Raw genomic sequence first — 18,280 nt, 5'->3', positions numbered from 1 at the left:
TCTTGCTGAAGCTCAAACTTGCAGCGTAACACGAGAATTAACCTCATTGGTTCTTGTTGAAGCTCAAACGTGCTGCGTAATACAAGAATTAACCTAATTGCTTCTTGCTGAAGCTCAAACGTGCTGCGTAACACGAGAATTAACCTCATTGGTTCTTGTTGAAGCTCAAACGTGCTGCGTTACATAATAATTAACCGCATTGGTTCTTGCTGAAGCTCAAACTTGCAGCGTAACACGAGAATGAACCTCATTGGTTCTTGCTGAAGCTCAAACGTGCTGCGTAACACGAGAATGAACCTCATTGGTTCTTGCTGAAGCTCAAACGTGCTGCGTAACACGAGAATGAACCTCATTGGTTCTTGTTGAAGCTCAAACTTGCTGCGTAACACGAGAATGAACCTCATTGGTTCTTGCTGAAGCTCAAACGTGCTGCGTAACACGAGAATGAACCTCATTGGTTCTTGTTGAAGCTCAAACGTGCTGCGTAACACGAGAATTAACCTCATTGGTTCTTGCTGAAGCTCAAACGTGCTGCGTAACACGAGAATTAACCTCATTGGTTCTTGCTGCAGCTCAAACGTGCTGAGTAACACGAGAATGAACCTCATTGGTTCTTGCTGAAGCTCAAACGTGCTGCGTAAAACGAGAATTAACCTCATTGGTTCTTGCTGAAGCTCAAACGTGCTGTGTTACACGAGAATTAACCTAATTGGTTTTTGCTGAAGCTCAAACGTGCTGAGTAACACGTGAATGAACCTCATTGGTTCTTGCTGAAGCTCAAACGTGCTGTGTAACACGAGAATGAACCTCATTGGTTCTTGCTGAAGCTCAAACTTGCTACGTAACACGAGAATGAACCTCATTGGTTTTTGCTGAAGCTCAAACGTGCTGCGTAACATGAGAATTAACCTCACTGGTTCTTACTGAAGCTCAAACTTGCTGCGTAACACGAGAATTAACCTCATTGGTTCTTGCTGAAGCTCAAACTTGCTGTGTAACACGAGAATGAACCTCATTGGTTCTTGCTGAAGCTCAAACTTGCTACGTAACACGAGAATGAACCTCATTGGTTTTTGCTGAAGCTCAAACGTGCTGCGTAACACGAGAATTAACCTCATTGGTTCTTACTGAAGCTCAAACGTGCTGTTTAACAAGAAAATGAACCTCATTGGTTCTTGTTGAAGCTCAAACGTGCTGCGTAACACAAGAATTAACCTCATTGGTTCTTACTGAAGCTCAAACGTGCTGTTTAACAAGAGAATGAACCTCATTGGTTCTTGCTGAAGCTCAAACGTGCTGCGTAACACGAGAATGAACCTCATTGGTTCTTACTGAAGCTCAAACGTGCTGTTTAACAAGAGAATGAACCTCATTGGTTCTTGCTGAAGCTCAAACGTGCTGCGTAACACGAGAATGAACCTCATTGGTTCTTGCTGAAGCTCGAACTTGCTACGTAACACCAGAATGAACCTCATTGGTTCTTGCTGAAGCTCAAACGTGCAGCGTAACACGAGAATGAACCTCATTGGTTCTTGCTGAAGCTCAAACGTGCTGCGTAACACGAGAATGAACCTCATTGGTTCTTACTGAAGCTCAAACTTGCTGTTTAACAAGAGAATGAACCTCATTGGTTCTTGCTGAAGCTCAAACGTGCTGCGTAACACGAGAATGAACCTCATTGGTTCTTGCTGAAGCTCAAACTTGCTACGTAACACGAGAATGAACCTCATTCGTTCTTGCTGAAGCTCAAACGTGCTGCGTAACACGAGAATTAACCTCATTGGTTCTTGCTGAAGCTCAAACTTGCTGTGTAACACGAGAATTAACTTTATTGGTTCTTGCTGAAGCTCAAACTTGCTGTGTAACACGAGAATGAACCTCATTGGTTCTTGCTGAAGCTCAAACGTGCTGCGTAACACAAGAATGAACCTCATTGGTTCTTGCTGAAGCTCAAACGTGCTGTGTAACACGAGAATGAAACTAATTGGTTTTTGCTGAAGCTCAAACGTGCTGAGTAACACGTGAATGAACCTCATTGGTTCTTGCTGAAGCTCAAACTTGCAGCGTAACACGAGAATTAACCTCATTGGTTCTTGTTGAAGCTCAAACGTGCTGCGTAATACAAGAATTAACCTAATTGCTTCTTGCTGAAGCTCAAACGTGCTGCGTAACACGAGAATTAACCTCATTGGTTCTTGTTGAAGCTCAAACGTGCTGCATTACATAATAATTAACCGCATTGGTTCTTGCTGAAGCTCAAACTTGCAGCGTAACACGAGAATGAACCTCATTGGTTCTTGCTGAAGCTCAAACGTGCTGCGTAACACGAGAATGAACCTCATTGGTTCTTGCTGAAGCTCAAACGTGCTGCGTAACACGAGAATGAACCTCATTGGTTCTTGTTGAAGCTCAAACTTGCTGCGTAACACGAGAATGAACCTCATTGGTTCTTGCTGAAGCTCAAACGTGCTGCGTAACACGAGAATGAACCTCATTGGTTCTTGTTGAAGCTCAAACGTGCGGCGTAACACGAGAATGAACCTCATTGGTTCTTGCTGAAGCTCAAACGTGCTGCGTAACACGAGAATGAACCTCATTGGTTCTTGCTGAAGCTCAAACGTGCTGCGTAACACGAGAATGAACCTCATTGGTTCTTGCTGAAGCTCAAACGTGCTGCGTAACACGAGAATGAACCTCATTGGTTCTTGTTGAAGCTCAAACGTGCTGCGTAACACGAGAATGAACCTCATTGGTTCTTGCTGAAGCTCAAACGTGCTGCGTAACACGGGAATGAACCTCATTGGTTCTTGTTGAAGCTCAAACTTGCAGCGTAACACGAGAATGAACCTCATTGGTTCTTGCTGAAGCTCAAACTTGCTACGTAACACGAGAATTAACCTCATTGGTTCTTGCTGAAGCTCAAACTTGCTACGTAACACGAGAATTAACCTCATTGGTTCTTGTTGAAGCTCAAACGTGCTGCGTTACATAATAATTAACCTCATTGGTTCTTGCTGAAGCTCAAACGTGCTGTGTAACACGAGGCTGAACCTCATTGGTTCTTGCTGAAGCTCAAATATGAATCTTATGAATCTTTTGATGCATTTAAGTGGTAGTTGTGTAGCTGTCAATGGAGGGACAAAAAGCTCTCAGATTTCATCAAAAAGATCTTCATTTGTATTCCTGAAGAGGAACGAAAGTCTTACGGGTTTGGAACGACATGAGGGTCAGTAATTAATGACAGAATTTTCATTATTGGGTGAACTATCCGTTAAAGTGTCAGAGTAATTAAATCATTTTTACTGGGGTGTGCTGGCCTAAAAATGAAATATTATGGAACTAAAAATGTTTCCAGAGTTTCTAGAGGGAATAGAGATGAGCGGAGGAAGTGAGGAGGAAACCAAACTACAGAGCAAGAGAAAGAGGTTTGGAATGGAAAACCACATACTGCATGCTATACACTGCATACTATCAACTATTATAAAAAACTAAAAAAATGTATGTAAAATTTTGCATTTTTAGTCCAATTTATTTAAAAATGTCAACTTTTGGCAGTCTCAACAATAAGTCAAGGAGGAGATTCTAAAATGTGTGGCAGTGGCAGATACAGCCAATGGAACTGCATTATGGGATACAGTATCTCACCCAGTGGATGAATTCCGAATATCATGCTATTTTTTTTTTTTTTACTACTTCTGCTATATACACTACAGTTCAAAAGGTTTGGGTCATTTTGTTCAGCAAGGATGTGTTAAATTGATCAAAAGTAACAGTAAAGACATTTATAATGTTGCAAAAGATTCAATTTCAAAATAAATGCTGTTCTTTTGAACTTTCTATTCATCTAAGAATCCTGAAAAAAATGTGTATTGATTTTAGAATGATTTCTGAAGGATCATGTGACACTGAAGACTGTAATGATGTTGAAAATTCAGCTTTGTATCAAATAAATAAATTACATTTGACAATATATTCACATAGAAAACAGTTGTGATAATATTTCAAAATTTTCAAAAACTAAATGCAGCCTTGGTGAGCAAAAGAGACTTCTTTCAAAAACATTAACAAATCTTATACTAGAATCTTATACTAAATAGCTCTAAATAGTGCTATCTACCAGTACTAGAAGCAGGGTTCCCATAATTTTAGACCAAAAAATGACAAATCCATGACTTTTTTCCAATTAGTGATTTAAAAAAAAAAAATTTCATTGGGAAGTATGATAGTATGATATTGCTAACACAGGCATCTTACCATTGTGACCAGTGGGATTGCAACAACATGCTACATGTTAATAAGTCCATTTATAGAAATGCCAAGAAAAAGTGCCTATAATGAAAAAAAAAAAGCTCTAAAACATTTCGAGGTACTGACATTCTCCCTTGCCGACAGGATTCCAGCGGTATTTCTGGCACAGTTAAACAGTTGCACTTTTCTCTGCCAGAATCATTGGCCGCTTCTTTCTCGGCCTAATGGAAGAGTTATGACTGTTTAATCGAACCCTGCTGTCATATGGACCCTGCCACACTTAAAACCATCATTCCTGGCCTCACCGCCTTCCTCAGGGTATGAATAAAGAAAGACAGAGAGAGTGTGTGCCAGAGGAGGAGAACGCATCCCGTCGCACACATCTGTGACCCAGCTTTACTTCTGGATGAGCTCCCAAACCAAGGCCATCTGCTGCTGTGATTTCATTAATAATGGAGCACCTTTGTGCTGAATGATGGCTTTCGGTGCACTTTAAAGCACTGCTGGAGGACGCAGGGACCCTACCTGAAAACTCTCACATGCTTACTGCACTGAACATCTGAAGTATGGATGCGTCGCTGCATACGTTGAGGGAAAACCACGTTTGAGCAATTTAACCTTTCATTAATAAACAAAAATATTAATATTATAAATAAATAGAAATGTACACTGTTAAACAATAAGTGCAAAACATGTTTGAGAATTTAATAAAAAATGTGTTTAATTTAGAGATGGACAGATTACAATTTTCTAGGCCGATTCCGATTTTTCATTGATTTTGAGCTTAGCCGATTCCGATTAAATTTTTTTAACTACTTTACAGAACACACAAATATTTATTTTCTCTCTTTTCTTTAGTAGAACATTTTACATTTTACATAGAACATTTTTTGAACAGTAATCACTATAAAATAGAACATAGCCTACTCCAGTTCTTGTTAAAACACACCAGACATGCAAATTCTGTGCATTTTGGGCACTTTTTGTGTGAAATCCTATTTATTTTGTCCATCAAAAGTGTGCTTTCACTTTAAATGAGCGTGAGCAGTAGCGCAAAAGTAGACTCTGCAACGAAACCCCGCTTCACTGCTGCTCACGCAACGCTCACGCGGCGCTCTTGCTCCCAGTGTAAATGCATTCATTGATTAACATGCACGGCGAAAAATTTGGGCTGCTCACGCTTGGAGTGTGAAACGGCCGTAAGGCCGGGGAAGGCTCGAGCCGCGCCGAAAACGTGTGCATGCTACAAATATAACCGACGGCTATTTTTCACGCGACACGCAAGCGTGTTGGAAGCGTTTCCAGGCAAAATAGAAGAGGAAAATATGTTTATGTCATTTTGACATGAATACATATTAATAAATTAAATTTTTTTTGTTTGAAAGTCTATAGGTTTTGACATAAATGCAGATATAAATATAATTTAAAAAAATTCAATAATAATTATCGATTTTCAAATATTGCACCTGTCACTACAGAACTAAATATTCTGTATTTTGCCGTCTATACTGCCGACGTTGTCTTCGCATGTATCAGTTTATATATATATATATATATATATATATATAGGCAATATAAATGGCGCCCATGTCCCGAGAAAGCCCTCCCTGTACGTCACCTAGCAGCAGCAGCGCCGCGTCAGACACGTTTCTGGTGTGCAAAGACACAGAAAACGCCACGCAGCTGACATGCAACAGAAACGCCACGCTCACGTCACGGAGCCAGTGTGTCGCCGGCCTAATTCACGAGGTTTCCTACATGTGCGTTCCGTGTGCACGTGTGATGCTGATGTTGCGCAATGTTAATCATGCGGCGCCAGAGTGTATTTGACCGGCATAAAATCGGCATATGTCAGACTGACGGCTGGTCGCCGGTCATGGCCGGTCACGTGAAAATCTGCCAATTCCGGTCACCAGCCAATCAATCTCTAGATTAATTATAGGGAGAGTGAAAATCATGTTTAAAATTTCAGTCAAATCATGTTTAACATTTTATTAAGAGACAAAAATATTACAATTAGAAAATTGTAAGAAAAAATTTGCTTAATTTTACAATAAATGCAAACCATGTTTAAGCAATTCAACATTTCATTGAGAAACAAAAATATTACTATTATAAACAAATCATAAAAATGTGTTTAATTATAGGGAGAGTGAAAATCATGTTTAAAATGTCATTAATTAACAGAAATATTACTATAATAAAAAATTACACGATAAGTGCAAATCATGATACATTTTTCATTATTAATGTTTTATTAATAAAAATATATTATTATAAAAATGTAATAGAAATGTGCACTATTATACAATAAGTGCAAAACATGTTTCATTAAGAAACAAAAAAATAAATCTTTTGAGAATTTAATAAAATGTGTTTACTTTAAGAGAGTGAAAATCATGTTTAAAATTTCAGTAATAAATCAAAATATTACTATTATAAAAATGTAATAAATTATGCGCTTAATTATACGATAAGTGCAAAAATTTTTTGAGCAATTCAACATTTCATTATCAAAAATATGTGATTTTTTTTTTTTGTTCCTTAATTGTAATAACTGCAAAATATCTTATGGTCTTAAAAATTCATTTTCATTATGCAAAGTATGATTTCAAATTTTTTTCTTTAGATTTTTAGATGAAAACTGAGATTAATTTCCTCAAAGCATGCCCAAGGTCAGCTGAACTCTCTCTAACAAGCCAGGGTCAGTGTAAGACGAGCCAATCGCCACCGATCTGATTTATTCACTGGCTATTTTTAGTGCCACCAATTAGTTCGAACCGCAGTCACGTGAGGACAACAGGACCCGTCCCCGTCTGATAGTGTCTCTCCTGCAGCGTTCACACTTAACACACATCCGCTTCATCTGTCAGTCTGTCATCTCGCCCTCCACTAAACCACCTGGGTTTATATTTCACCTGACAGCTCATCCAAACACTTCCTCCTGCATTCATTACAAGGGAAGCACAGTGTTTTCAGGGTGCCAGTTTTCTTAAAGGGATAGTTTGCTCCAAACTATTTATATTCTGTCATTTACTTGCCCTCATGTCGTTCTGAAGCCGTATGACTTTTACGACATTTCATTCATATGCTGTTTAATGTTAACAATCACGTTATTTTACATATGCATCTGCTTACATATGATATCGCTTGTTTCGGCTTCTTCTTCGCCTGTGTTTTGATCAGGAGATTCTGTACTCTTTTAACGAGATGCGTAATAGCGCCCCCTACCGTATAACATTTTCCTGAAAACTAGGAAAGCCTGAAGTTCTTGTCAATGGAGGGAAAGAGTTGATATAAAGTATAATAAGATAAAGTGATTTTCTGTGTGTATTTAGATGTGGTTGCACTGTTTGAAATGCATCACCCACATATCATTCATGTACAATGAAACTTCATTACAGCGCAGTGTGACATTGAGTCGTTCTGACATTAATATCCATCAAGGGTTCAATGCAAGCACATGTTCTGCATGTTTAACAGCCTGAACTCCTGACGAGCATCCAGTGATTAGCATGACATGAACGTCTCATTATATGAGCAGTGAAGCTAACAGGCCACTGAAGCCGTTCAGCACGTTACAGTAATAGAAATATTCGAATAGCAAGATTTAAATAACGTAAAGTACATTAATTAAAAACGTGTGTGTGTATTTTGTGGTGGTCACTCACAAGGAAGGGTCGTGCACAAGATCTTTGAGGTTGACCCCGCTGCGGTCCTCAGCGAGATTGCGAAAGCAGCTGTCACTTACTGCAACACAAACAGAGAGATATACATGAGATGAGAGAAGAGAAGGTTATACATGCTGTTCAAATAAAGGTACAGTAGATCTGGTTCATTCAATGAACAGATCTACTAAACAGATGAGGTATATTCACTACCATTCAAACGTTCGGTCAGTAAGACTTTTTAAATAAATGAACACTTTTGCTAACTTTTTAAAAGTTATTATATGGATATCGCACTCAAAAACATACATTTATAACCAACAAAATATTTTAAAGCTAGATATATATCGAATAGAAATGTCCATAACTTTTTAAGATTTTATTAATTTCCCAGACTTCCAAAGATTGTTAAAAGTAGTAAAATGAAAAATATATCATATTTTTTAAAGATAAAAATGAAATCAAATAAAAACACAAAATGTAAATGAACATGTCTTATTATAGAAATCACATACATTGTGAATGCGGGTTCATTCAAATAATTAATTATTAATAATTATTTCAGATTAATCAGATTTTCATGTGTAGATTAATCCCCCTCCCATCCCAACAAATAATAGAAATAAATACACATTAATACAATCTTTTATCAAAGTTATTCTATTTATATCGCACTCAAAAACATTTGATTCATTTCTCTGACTTCCTAAGATTGGTAAAACTATTAAAATGAAGTGGTAAAATATTTTGGGGATGAAATAAAATAAAATTGATTTGTTTTTCTAATAAAGTAATTCAATACCTTAAGGCAAGGCAAGTCATTTATATAGCACATTTCATACACTATGGCAATTCAAAGTGCTTTACACAAAGGAATTAAAATACTCACAAAATAAAAACAAGGGAAATAAAAACAGTTATAATTTTTTTTAAAAGAGATAGATGATAAAATTAATTAAAAGATGATACATAGATAAACTTCTCTTCTGGCAAAACTCCGTTGTATCGTATTTTTCACCCGTCTTACAGTGAGATTTTCCCATGGTGATTACACTGTGCCTGTGGTGATCTTTCGGTGCGCCTAAGAAATCTATTGTACGTCTCCAATAGACTCGATTGTCCCCTAAAATCGGACAGGAGGAGCTCTAGGACTGACTCACAGGGTAACCTCGGGTTCACTGCCTCTTCAGTCCGCACCCCAAAAACCCATTTGTTCGGAAGCTCTAGGAATGCAATCAATCCAGTCCGCATCTCACAGAACCTCGAGTTTAATCAAGTCAAACTCACGACTCCACCACAGACCCAGGCCATCAGCATGGTTTCATCTCTCTTACCCAATTCTCAGTGCCATTTGAGTTCAGTTTAGAATAAAAAGGAGGATGCAAAATAAAATACAGTACAAACAGTCGGACGTACAGTGGCACAGTGCTCATTCAGTAAATGCACAGCTAAACAGATGTGTTTTGAGTCTGGATTTGAATGCGACCACTGTAGGAGCACATCTGATCTCTTCTGGAAGCTGGTTCCAGCATAATAGCTTAAAGCGGACTCGCCATGCTTAGAGTGAACCCTTGGTATTTCTAGCTGATGTGATCCTAATGATCTGAGTGATCTGTTGGGTTTATATTCAGTGAGCATATCTGGAATGTATTGAGGTCCTAGGCCATTGAGTGATTTATATACCAGTAATAATACTTAGTATGTAACTGGGAGCCAGTGTAAATACCTAAGGACTGGTGTGATGTGTTCATATTTTCTGGTTCTGCTCAGCGTTCTGTATGAGCTGCAACTGTCTTATGGTCTTTTTGGGAAGGCCAGTGAGAAGTCCATTACAATAATCCACCCTACTGGTGATGAAAGCATGCACACGTTTCTCTAAGTCTTGACTGGAAACAAAGCATCTAATTCTTGCAATATTTTTGAGATGATAGTAGGGATGGGCATTCGATTAAATTTTCTTAGTCGATCGTCGGGGGAATTAACGATCGACTATTGATTTATCATCAATATTTTTATATTAAAATTCATTATTTATTTAACTTTTTGTGAGTTAAAAATGCAATGAAAATACAAAAATACAACGTGTTTTTTATCTCGATGAGATCTTTATTACAAGCTGATCAACTTGTGGCAGTTAAACTGGACGTTCGGTTAGGCTAAACTTGAAGATATATGCGCTGCGCACACCCGCTCTGAGGGGACTGACGTTGCCGGGATGCACAGGTACCACTGCGCTAACTTGGCCAGCCCGGGGAACCTAATTCCCTTAACTTCCACCAGTCTGCAGGGGTGCAATCCAGGGGTTCATTGCTTCAAGACTCGCACTACGCAACGCAGCCAGCATTAGTTTAATCGATAACTAATTAACGTGATCGATGAAATACTCAATGATCAATCGTCGATTAATCATGCCCATCCCTAGATGATAGTATGCTGATTTAGTTTCTGCTTTGACATGACTACTGAAACTAAGGTCTGACACTAAAATCACAGCGAGATTCCAGACTTGATTTTGAGTTGTTTGACCCCTAGCGTCAAGGTATGCATTCACCTTGAGAACTTCATCTTTGTTTCCAAACGCAATGACTTCAGTTTTGTCTTTGTTTAACTGAACATCCAACTGTTGACTTCATCAATTCAATTCAAATTTATTTGTATAGCGCTTTTCACAATACACATTGTCTCAAAGCAGCTTTACAGAAAGTGCATTTCGGAAATGTACATAGAAAAATACAGTCAGTTAATCATGTATTAATTTAGGGCATAACATATCGCCGGCATTGAGTCGTCTCTTCACAGGCGTCGAATCGTCTCATCACAGGTGTTGCGGCATCTGAAGTCTCCGTGAGAGGCTGGATACAAACTGCAGCTGACGAATGCTATTTACCTCGGGACTAGCGTCAATCAATGCACTGGCACAGGGAGTCAAATAGTCGTTAGGCGATAGGGCTAAGTAGAGCTGTGTGTCGTGTGATCTTTTTTATTATTTGGCTTAGTGAGAGCATGTACAGGTTGAATAAGAGTGGCGCAAGAATTGAGCCTTGGGGGACTCGGCATGTCATGGGTGTCCACTCAGACTTATGGTCTCCTATACTCGCATAGTAACCTCTCCCTCCTAAGTATGACCTGAACCATTTTAGGACTATCCCAGAAACCCCGACCCTGTTTTCCAGCCTGTCAAGAAGTATGTTATGATCAACAGTGTCAAATGCAGCATTGAGGTTGAGTAGTACCAGCATTGATGTTTTGACTGTATCCCCATTTAACCGTATATCGTTTATTATCCTTATGAGGGCTGTCCCCTGTGCTGTGATGTGGTCGGAAACCAGATTGAAAATGGTCAAAGTAACCATTTGAGATAAGGAAGTTGTTCAGCTGATTGAAGACAACTTTTTTCAATGATCTTGCCTTTTAAAGGAAGATTTGAGATTGGTCTGTAATTGCTCAATATGTTGCTATCCAGATTGGTCTTTTTCAGGAGGGCCTTGACAACTGCAGTTTTAAGGGATTTTGAAAAAGTCCCAGAGAGAAGTGAGGAGTTTACCACTTCTAGGAGATCTGCTTCTAGGCAGTTTAACACACTTTTGAAAAAGAAGGTGGGGAGTGTGTCAAGGGCGCAGGTTGATGTTTTAACGTGCTGTACTGTTTCATCCAAAATTGTAGCATTCATTTCTTCAAAATCAGACATAGTTACTTTCTGAGGTTGTGGTCTGATCTGTCTTACCTCAGTGCCACACGAGGTTACGCTGATCGCCTTTCTGATATTTTTGATTTTCTCAGAGAAGAATGAAGTAAACTCATTAGATTTGCTGTCTGATAGAATTTCACTGGGAATCTGGCTTGGGGGGGTTGTTATGTTCTCTACAGTAGCAAAAAGAGTGTGTGTGTTGTTTATGTTTCTGTTTATAATATTTGAGAAGAAAGTCTGTCTAGCTTTGCCTAGTTCCACATTGAAAGCATGGAGGCTGTCTTTATAGATGTTATAATGGACTATAAGTTTTGTCTTCCGCCACATGCACTCTGCTTTTCTGCATTGTCTTTTCATATCTTGCACTGATGTTGAGTTTCTCCCAGGTGCTTTTTGTCTACCACTCTTCTTCCTGACTTTCACAGGAGCAATATCATTTACACTCTGTACTTTTGAGTTAAAGGACTCAAGGAAAGAATAAACAGAGTCAGCAGATATGCTTGGTGTTAAAGATATAGCCTTCATATATAGTACACTAGTGTTCTCATTTTAGCATCTCTTCTTGACAGATACAGATCTAGCTTCAATAGTAGGAGAGATCAATATATCAAAGAAAATACAGAAATGATCAGACAGTGCTACATCCTTAATAACAACTGATGAAATGTTTAGACCCTTACTGATAAGTAAATCTAGAGTGTGTCCACGATTGTGTGTGGGTCCGTGTTAGGGGTGTAACGATATTCGAACCGAACCGAAAAACCGCGATACAGAACACACGATTCGAATCTCGATACTCTCATTGCGTACCGAACACAGCCCTCCGTGTTTCGTTACTTTCGATAATAAGCAAGGTGTAATCTTTCAAATTCTGTCTATTTGATCAGGAAATTCAAACAATAAATGGCGTTTTGGCGCTCTTTGCTGTGGCGTGACAGATCGCTGTAGGCCTACTATGCTCCTTGTTTCAAGCGGCAGCGCGGCGCGCGGGTAAACGCGATCATCTCTTCCTCAGTTACAGAATGGACACCTGAAGGTATGTTGACAGATGCAGTATACTTACTGAAAGGCATAACTCGTGTAATCGCTCAATCAGTGTTTCAGCAGCGGAAAGACGTCAATAAAACAGCATAGCTTGTCACTAGCATTATATTTACCTCAACAGGCAAGTGATTCAGTGTCCACAACTTTGATTCCTATAAATGAACTCTTGCACTAAATAAATGCACCATGTTAGCCTATATATTATATTTTACTTAACCTGTTAATGATATCTTGATTTAATGTATGTTTAAAATATCTTTCATGAAAAAGACAACTGTGTAAAGTATTATATTTCAATAACAAATTAGAGTAAAAACACAAGTTAATGCAAAAACTTCCTTATGTTCAGTTTACATGTTTTCACATAATGTGTTGTGTGTTGATTATTATATCTAAAAAATAAATAGCATCTGAATTTAGGTTAAAAGTCTAGGCTACAACCTTTAATGTTATAGTAATGTGCGGCTCCCTATATAGTTTACAGATTTAGCAGATTTTTTTTAAATCCTTGTGAAACGTTTAATTGTAATTGAATTCATTTAAAGACAAAGACAATTTCTTCATTAAACCACTGTTTAAAAAAAAAAAAGAAGCAATTTTAGCTTTCTAAACCGAACCGAACCGAACCGAGACGTCAAAACCGTGGGAAAACCGAACCGTCAATTTTGTGTTTCATTACACCCCTAGTCCGTGTACATGTTGAGTCAGCACTGCGGGCGGCGCTCTGAAGGAAAGATTACCACTCCGCTCATGTTCTGGTGTGAGACAATGTGTACCTTCTTCTGTTGTCTGAGAGTTGATTGACACCTTCTAGATGCATTATTGGCATCGCCACCCTCTGGTAGGGCTGAGCGATTTTATCGATTCTGCGATATAAATCGATATTTTTTTCCTAAGAAAGTATCGATTTTTAGGCCGCGAGTATCGATACATAAGTCCCATTCAAATCCCCCGTGTTAAACCCGTTCGTGTTGCATGAAGAGTGATTTGGTCAACCAGCCAATAATGGCCAGCTGCACGCGTGCATTGATATTGACGAAAATCCAGCTGTATTCAAACAACACCTTAGCTCTCCTTGTTGGCTAGCCTCCTTGCATACTGGCTAGTAGCTTTTTTAAAAGCTGGGTCTCCGAAATTGACAGCGCTGTGTTGGACAGATTTGTGCAGCGGTGTTCCGTGAGTGAGAAAGTGCGCGAGGTACGGATGAGTTTGTGAGTGAGAGAGAGAGAGAGAGAGAGAGAGAGAGAGGTGCGCTCTGCAATCAAATACGATTTTAAATAGGCTTAGTAAAAAAAAAAAAGTTAAAAAAAAAATCGTATTCGGTGGTAGAAAACGCCGGCTTTAGACGCATGGTGAACGCAATGGAGCCCCGCTATCCTATTCCAACCCGCGAACACCTATTCAAGGTTTGCATTCCCAGGCTGTACACATACAAGAGCACACGTCAAAGCCTCCCTGGCCAGCGCGGAGAGAGTTTCCCTGACGTGCGACGGCTGGACCTCAGGCGCACAACTGAACCACATGTCACATGTTCAATGTCAAGCTAAAAAAGCTGTCAAAGCAAATGCAGTGCAAAGAAACTGTTCAGAACAGGCCACTTGCTGCACTTTTTAACTCTCCATTGTTAATTGCAATACTGCACTTTATTTACTTTTCAAAGGCTTGTAAGCTACAGTTTGCACTGTTGTGTTTCAATAAATAGAACTAATTTTCTCAACACATATTAGATTCATTTTGTCCAGCATTTGCAAGCTGTACTCTCTGTCCCTGTCAGAGAAATATATTGTGTAATTGATGCTTTCAGTTTTCAGTTCAATTAATTCAATCCAAGTAAATGGAAGACTCACAAGATGTCACCAAAATCACTCTGTCCCTTTTAAATCTTTCAGAAAATGATGTAAGTGTATCGAATTATATCGAATCGTATCGTTGGCTGAATATCGTGATATATATCGTATCGTCAGCCGAATATCGTGTATCGTATCGTATCGTGAGATTAGTGTATCGCTACAGCCCTACCCTCTGGTTACATGAACGTGTCAACGCATCAGACCCGAAAACATGGGGATTTTTTAAAGACAATAATCGCACAAACTATTCGATATTCTATAATAAAATCAACTAATCGAATATTCGAAAATCGTGACTCATCCCTACAAATGACATTGATAGACATCTTTAAATAGAGCAGCTACACCCCCCCTCTCCTACCCACTATCTAGACACTCATAAAAGTAGGAGGGGATGTTTCAATGGGGATTGTTGCACTGCAGATGTCTTCTAGCCAAGTTTCATTTAGAAACATAAAATCTAGGTTGTTTGTGGTTATTAAGTAATTTACTAGAAGTGATATATTTTTAAGTGATTGGATTTTTAAAAGTGCTTACTTGACCGTACTCATTTTTTCCCCCACAGCAATCTTAGTTTGATATACCAGACAGCAGGTTAGATAGGTTTGCCGTACGGCTTGAGAAGACCTTAGACTTTCTATCATGTAATATAACAGAAATAGAGAAAGATATAGGAAAACTGGGTTCCCGTTTGTTCTGTAAACATTTGAGTAGGTTCTTGTTATCATAGTGGGGACCCGACACACGTCACTGAAAGCTGGTATCAGTTGTTTTTGGTTCACCTAGATCAGATGGAAGGGGGTGTGGGCCCTGGCGTTGTGGCAGAGGATGGGGAGGGCGAGCTGGGCCTGCAAGCTTTGGTGGTCGCCCCTTTTTGGTTGATATCTGGGGGCTTGCAGCAAAAGAGTGGGATAGTTTAGTTCCAGCATACACCAGTCCCTCCAATTTCTCGGAGAAGCTCAGAAGCGGGGAAGCTGGAGAGACAAATAACATGTCTGGTGAGAGGGGCTGTTGCTCTGGTGTTACCGGAGGCTGTGATATGTTGTCCTGGTTTTCCTGGCTGTTTTCCAGAAAGTCATCTTTGGGTGCTGAACCTTCGTGCAGTTCTAATCCGTCACTGTCTGTCTGTGGTGAGCTCTGTGGGCAGGGCTCAGCTGAGATTGTGTCCGTGAGCAGAGGTTGTTTAGGCTGCATGGTGTTATCTTTGTCCTTGTGTAATGTGTCAACCACATAATGTAATGTGTGAAGTGAAGTCCTGTGTTCATTTATACTCTTGTCCAGGTGTGTGTGTGTGGCATTCAGGTTGAGTGGATTGGCACACACTGCTGAAGGGTGATGGAGGGAGAAGTTAATGTTGTCTTTTAGCACTCTTGCACCAAGTTTGTTTAGGTGGAGGCCATCCTGTTTGAACAGTTGTCTCTGACTCCAGAAAAGATTGAAGTCATCAATGAAGTTTACTCGTTTTATATTGCAGTTTTTTTTGCAGCCATGTATTAAGCCCAAGCAACCGTGAAAACCGATTTGTTCCTCTCGCTGGAAGTGGTCCACTGATGAACATCTGAACTTTGTCTTCTAATTGTTTCAAAAAGTTAATTGAGATCCCTCTTGAAGATTTCTGACTGCTCTTTCTGAGTATCATTCTTCCCCACATGAATGATAAGTCGATTTACAGTCTTATGTTTCATCAGAATGTTCGGAAGTTCCCAGTTTACAGGGAATTCTTACAGAGATTTATTTTATTTACTATGGAGGATACAAAATAAATAAATTAAATAGAATGAAATAAAATTCATGTAGACGCACATGCAACGCATGTATCCAATGCCAGTAAGCATTCATGAGCCATCATTGTGTTCACTGTCAATATGACACTAGCAAAATGAAAAGCGTGTTATAAGGTGAGAGAGCTCTGAGAATCAGGCCAGTCTCTCGAGAGGTAACGTGATGAAAGAAAAGATCAAGAGAACAGGAACATATAAAGGGAAAAGGTATTTTGGTTTTTGTGAAACAGCTCAAACACATGTGATCAGTTTCGTTCAATCAGCCCACAGACTCTGAATGAGACATATGGTCAACATGATGTTTATCTTCGGCACTAACAACACGCTCTGAATCCTTCACAATAAGAGCGGTAATGTGAATGAATGAAGAAAGAATGATGAAGTCAAGTTTGGTTCCATGTTGGGTTTAAAGAATCCACCTGGAGCAAAGAGTATCGTGCACTCTTCATCATGATACAGCGACGCGCTGAGCTAAAGAGACGAGTTCAAACACGAGATCAGGAGAGACAGATAAAGACGCTGAGGAAGATGATGATCTGCACTGGAATCAGGCTCCTTCAAAGCAATGTTAATGCAGCCAGTGCGAGATAAAGAAAGACAAGATACAGAAGAAGAGGGAGATGCTTCTGCTTTTGTTGGCCGTTCCACCGTATAGGAAAGCTGATGGATAGCTGATTGACTCTTTTCTCTGGTTTACACAGTCATGGTTTCTAAACCAGTTCTATCCTACACAATAGCTGAGATATTTAAAGTCTTCAGGAAGTAAAAATTGACATGTCTGGTAGTAGCTTTGAGCCCATTTTGGACTCCCAAAACAGCACCAAAACTGTTTAGCGTACAAAACAAACGAGAGTGCTGCAGGCGTGACGTCAAAACTCGGAAAACTAACCTGTAGCGCTAGTGAAAAATAAATATAGCAAAATGTATTTGAACTACATTTATTTTATGCTAAGTATGCTACAAAAACCTATGTGCTTAATATAAATACCCTGCAATGGTACTTTTTTGGTATACTAAATTTATATAAAGTCTGCTAAATTGAAACAACTAATTTTGTACTTAATGTACTTTAGTTATCCTGAAATAGTGCTGAGGTCCAACTAAAGATATACTGAAGTACATTTGATTGTTCTAAAGTGAACTATCGGAAGTATAGTTTATGTAACTTACTACACTTTAAATATCTTGCATTTAAAGACTGATACTATACAGAGATCATACTATCCTAATGCTATCAAACCACATTTTAGGCTTAATATTAAGAAGTGAGCATTGTGCAATAAAGAAATACTCCAAATAGAGTTTAATTATAATATTTATATGTCAGTAAATATATTAATCGATTTGTACAATACTTAGTATGAAATAAATGTATTTTAAATACATTTGGGCATAGTTGTTTTTTCAATATAAGGAGAGCTGTCACTGTGTTAAATTCGTGATTAAAATAAACTGATTTGTATACAACACAAATTACACACAAGGAAGATTTTTATAATAGGCTAATAAAGTTATAATATTAGGCTACCTTTATAATTAAATAATTATGTTTATACTCCAATTCGTTAAATGTTGTCATGAAATGAAATGAATGGCTTTTCTGAGGTAAGTGTGGCGTAACGTAACATCAAGCTGTTTTATTGACGTCTTTCCGCGTTGAGACACTGATTAAGCGATTACATGAGACACGATATGGATTTCTGTAAGTTGTACTGTATCTTTTAGCATACCTTCTGATGTTCGAACTATAGCTGAAGAGACGATCCTTTTCGCTGATTCTCTGGATCTGAGGCGGCAAACAGCGAGCTTTAACGTCATTTTAAAGAGCGCCAAAACAGTATTTAGGCTATTGTTTGAATTTCCTATTAAATACTAATTTATGGACATAATTTCAAATCTGAGACTTTGTTGGCTATCAAGTGTAACGAGGCACAAAGCTTATTTCGATTTATTGGATGGGAGGCGCGAAACAATGTTCTGTTCATTCATCAACTGAAAACA

The 18,280-nt window shown here is 38.8% G+C and overlaps 2 protein-coding genes across 12 annotated transcripts in view; one reads left to right on the top strand and one right to left on the bottom strand.

Annotated features, from left to right (window-relative positions):
- Window positions 1-15,889, top strand: part of atp6v1d (ATPase H+ transporting V1 subunit D) — a 159,591-nt gene extending 143,702 nt beyond the window's left edge. The window contains exon 10 of the transcript XR_013199867.1: window positions 15,879-15,889. The gene's annotated coding sequence lies outside the window, so the exon portion shown is untranslated. The remainder of the gene's footprint in view (window positions 1-15,878) is intronic.
- Window positions 1-18,280, bottom strand: part of gphnb (gephyrin b) — a 122,134-nt gene that overhangs the window by 76,824 nt on the left and 27,030 nt on the right. For 6 of the 11 annotated variants that reach the window (XM_077219504.1, XM_077219506.1, XM_077219507.1 and 3 more), the window contains exon 2: window positions 7,920-7,998. In XM_077219504.1, the coding sequence (XP_077075619.1) occupies window positions 7,920-7,998 (79 nt within the window). Of the gene's footprint in view, window positions 1-7,919; window positions 7,999-18,009; window positions 18,142-18,280 lie in introns of those variants that run through there. The other 5 variants (XR_013199860.1, XM_077219501.1, XM_077219502.1 and 2 more) reach the window with 1 other exon arrangement.

The sequence above is a fragment of the Siphateles boraxobius genome, unplaced genomic scaffold (assembly GCF_051911475.1).
Source record: "Siphateles boraxobius isolate OS27281-9 unplaced genomic scaffold, OSU_SipBor_1 8, whole genome shotgun sequence".
In the NCBI taxonomy this organism is placed as follows: Eukaryota; Metazoa; Chordata; class Actinopteri; order Cypriniformes; family Leuciscidae; genus Siphateles; species Siphateles boraxobius.
This window is presented reverse-complemented; position numbering and strand designations above follow the sequence as displayed.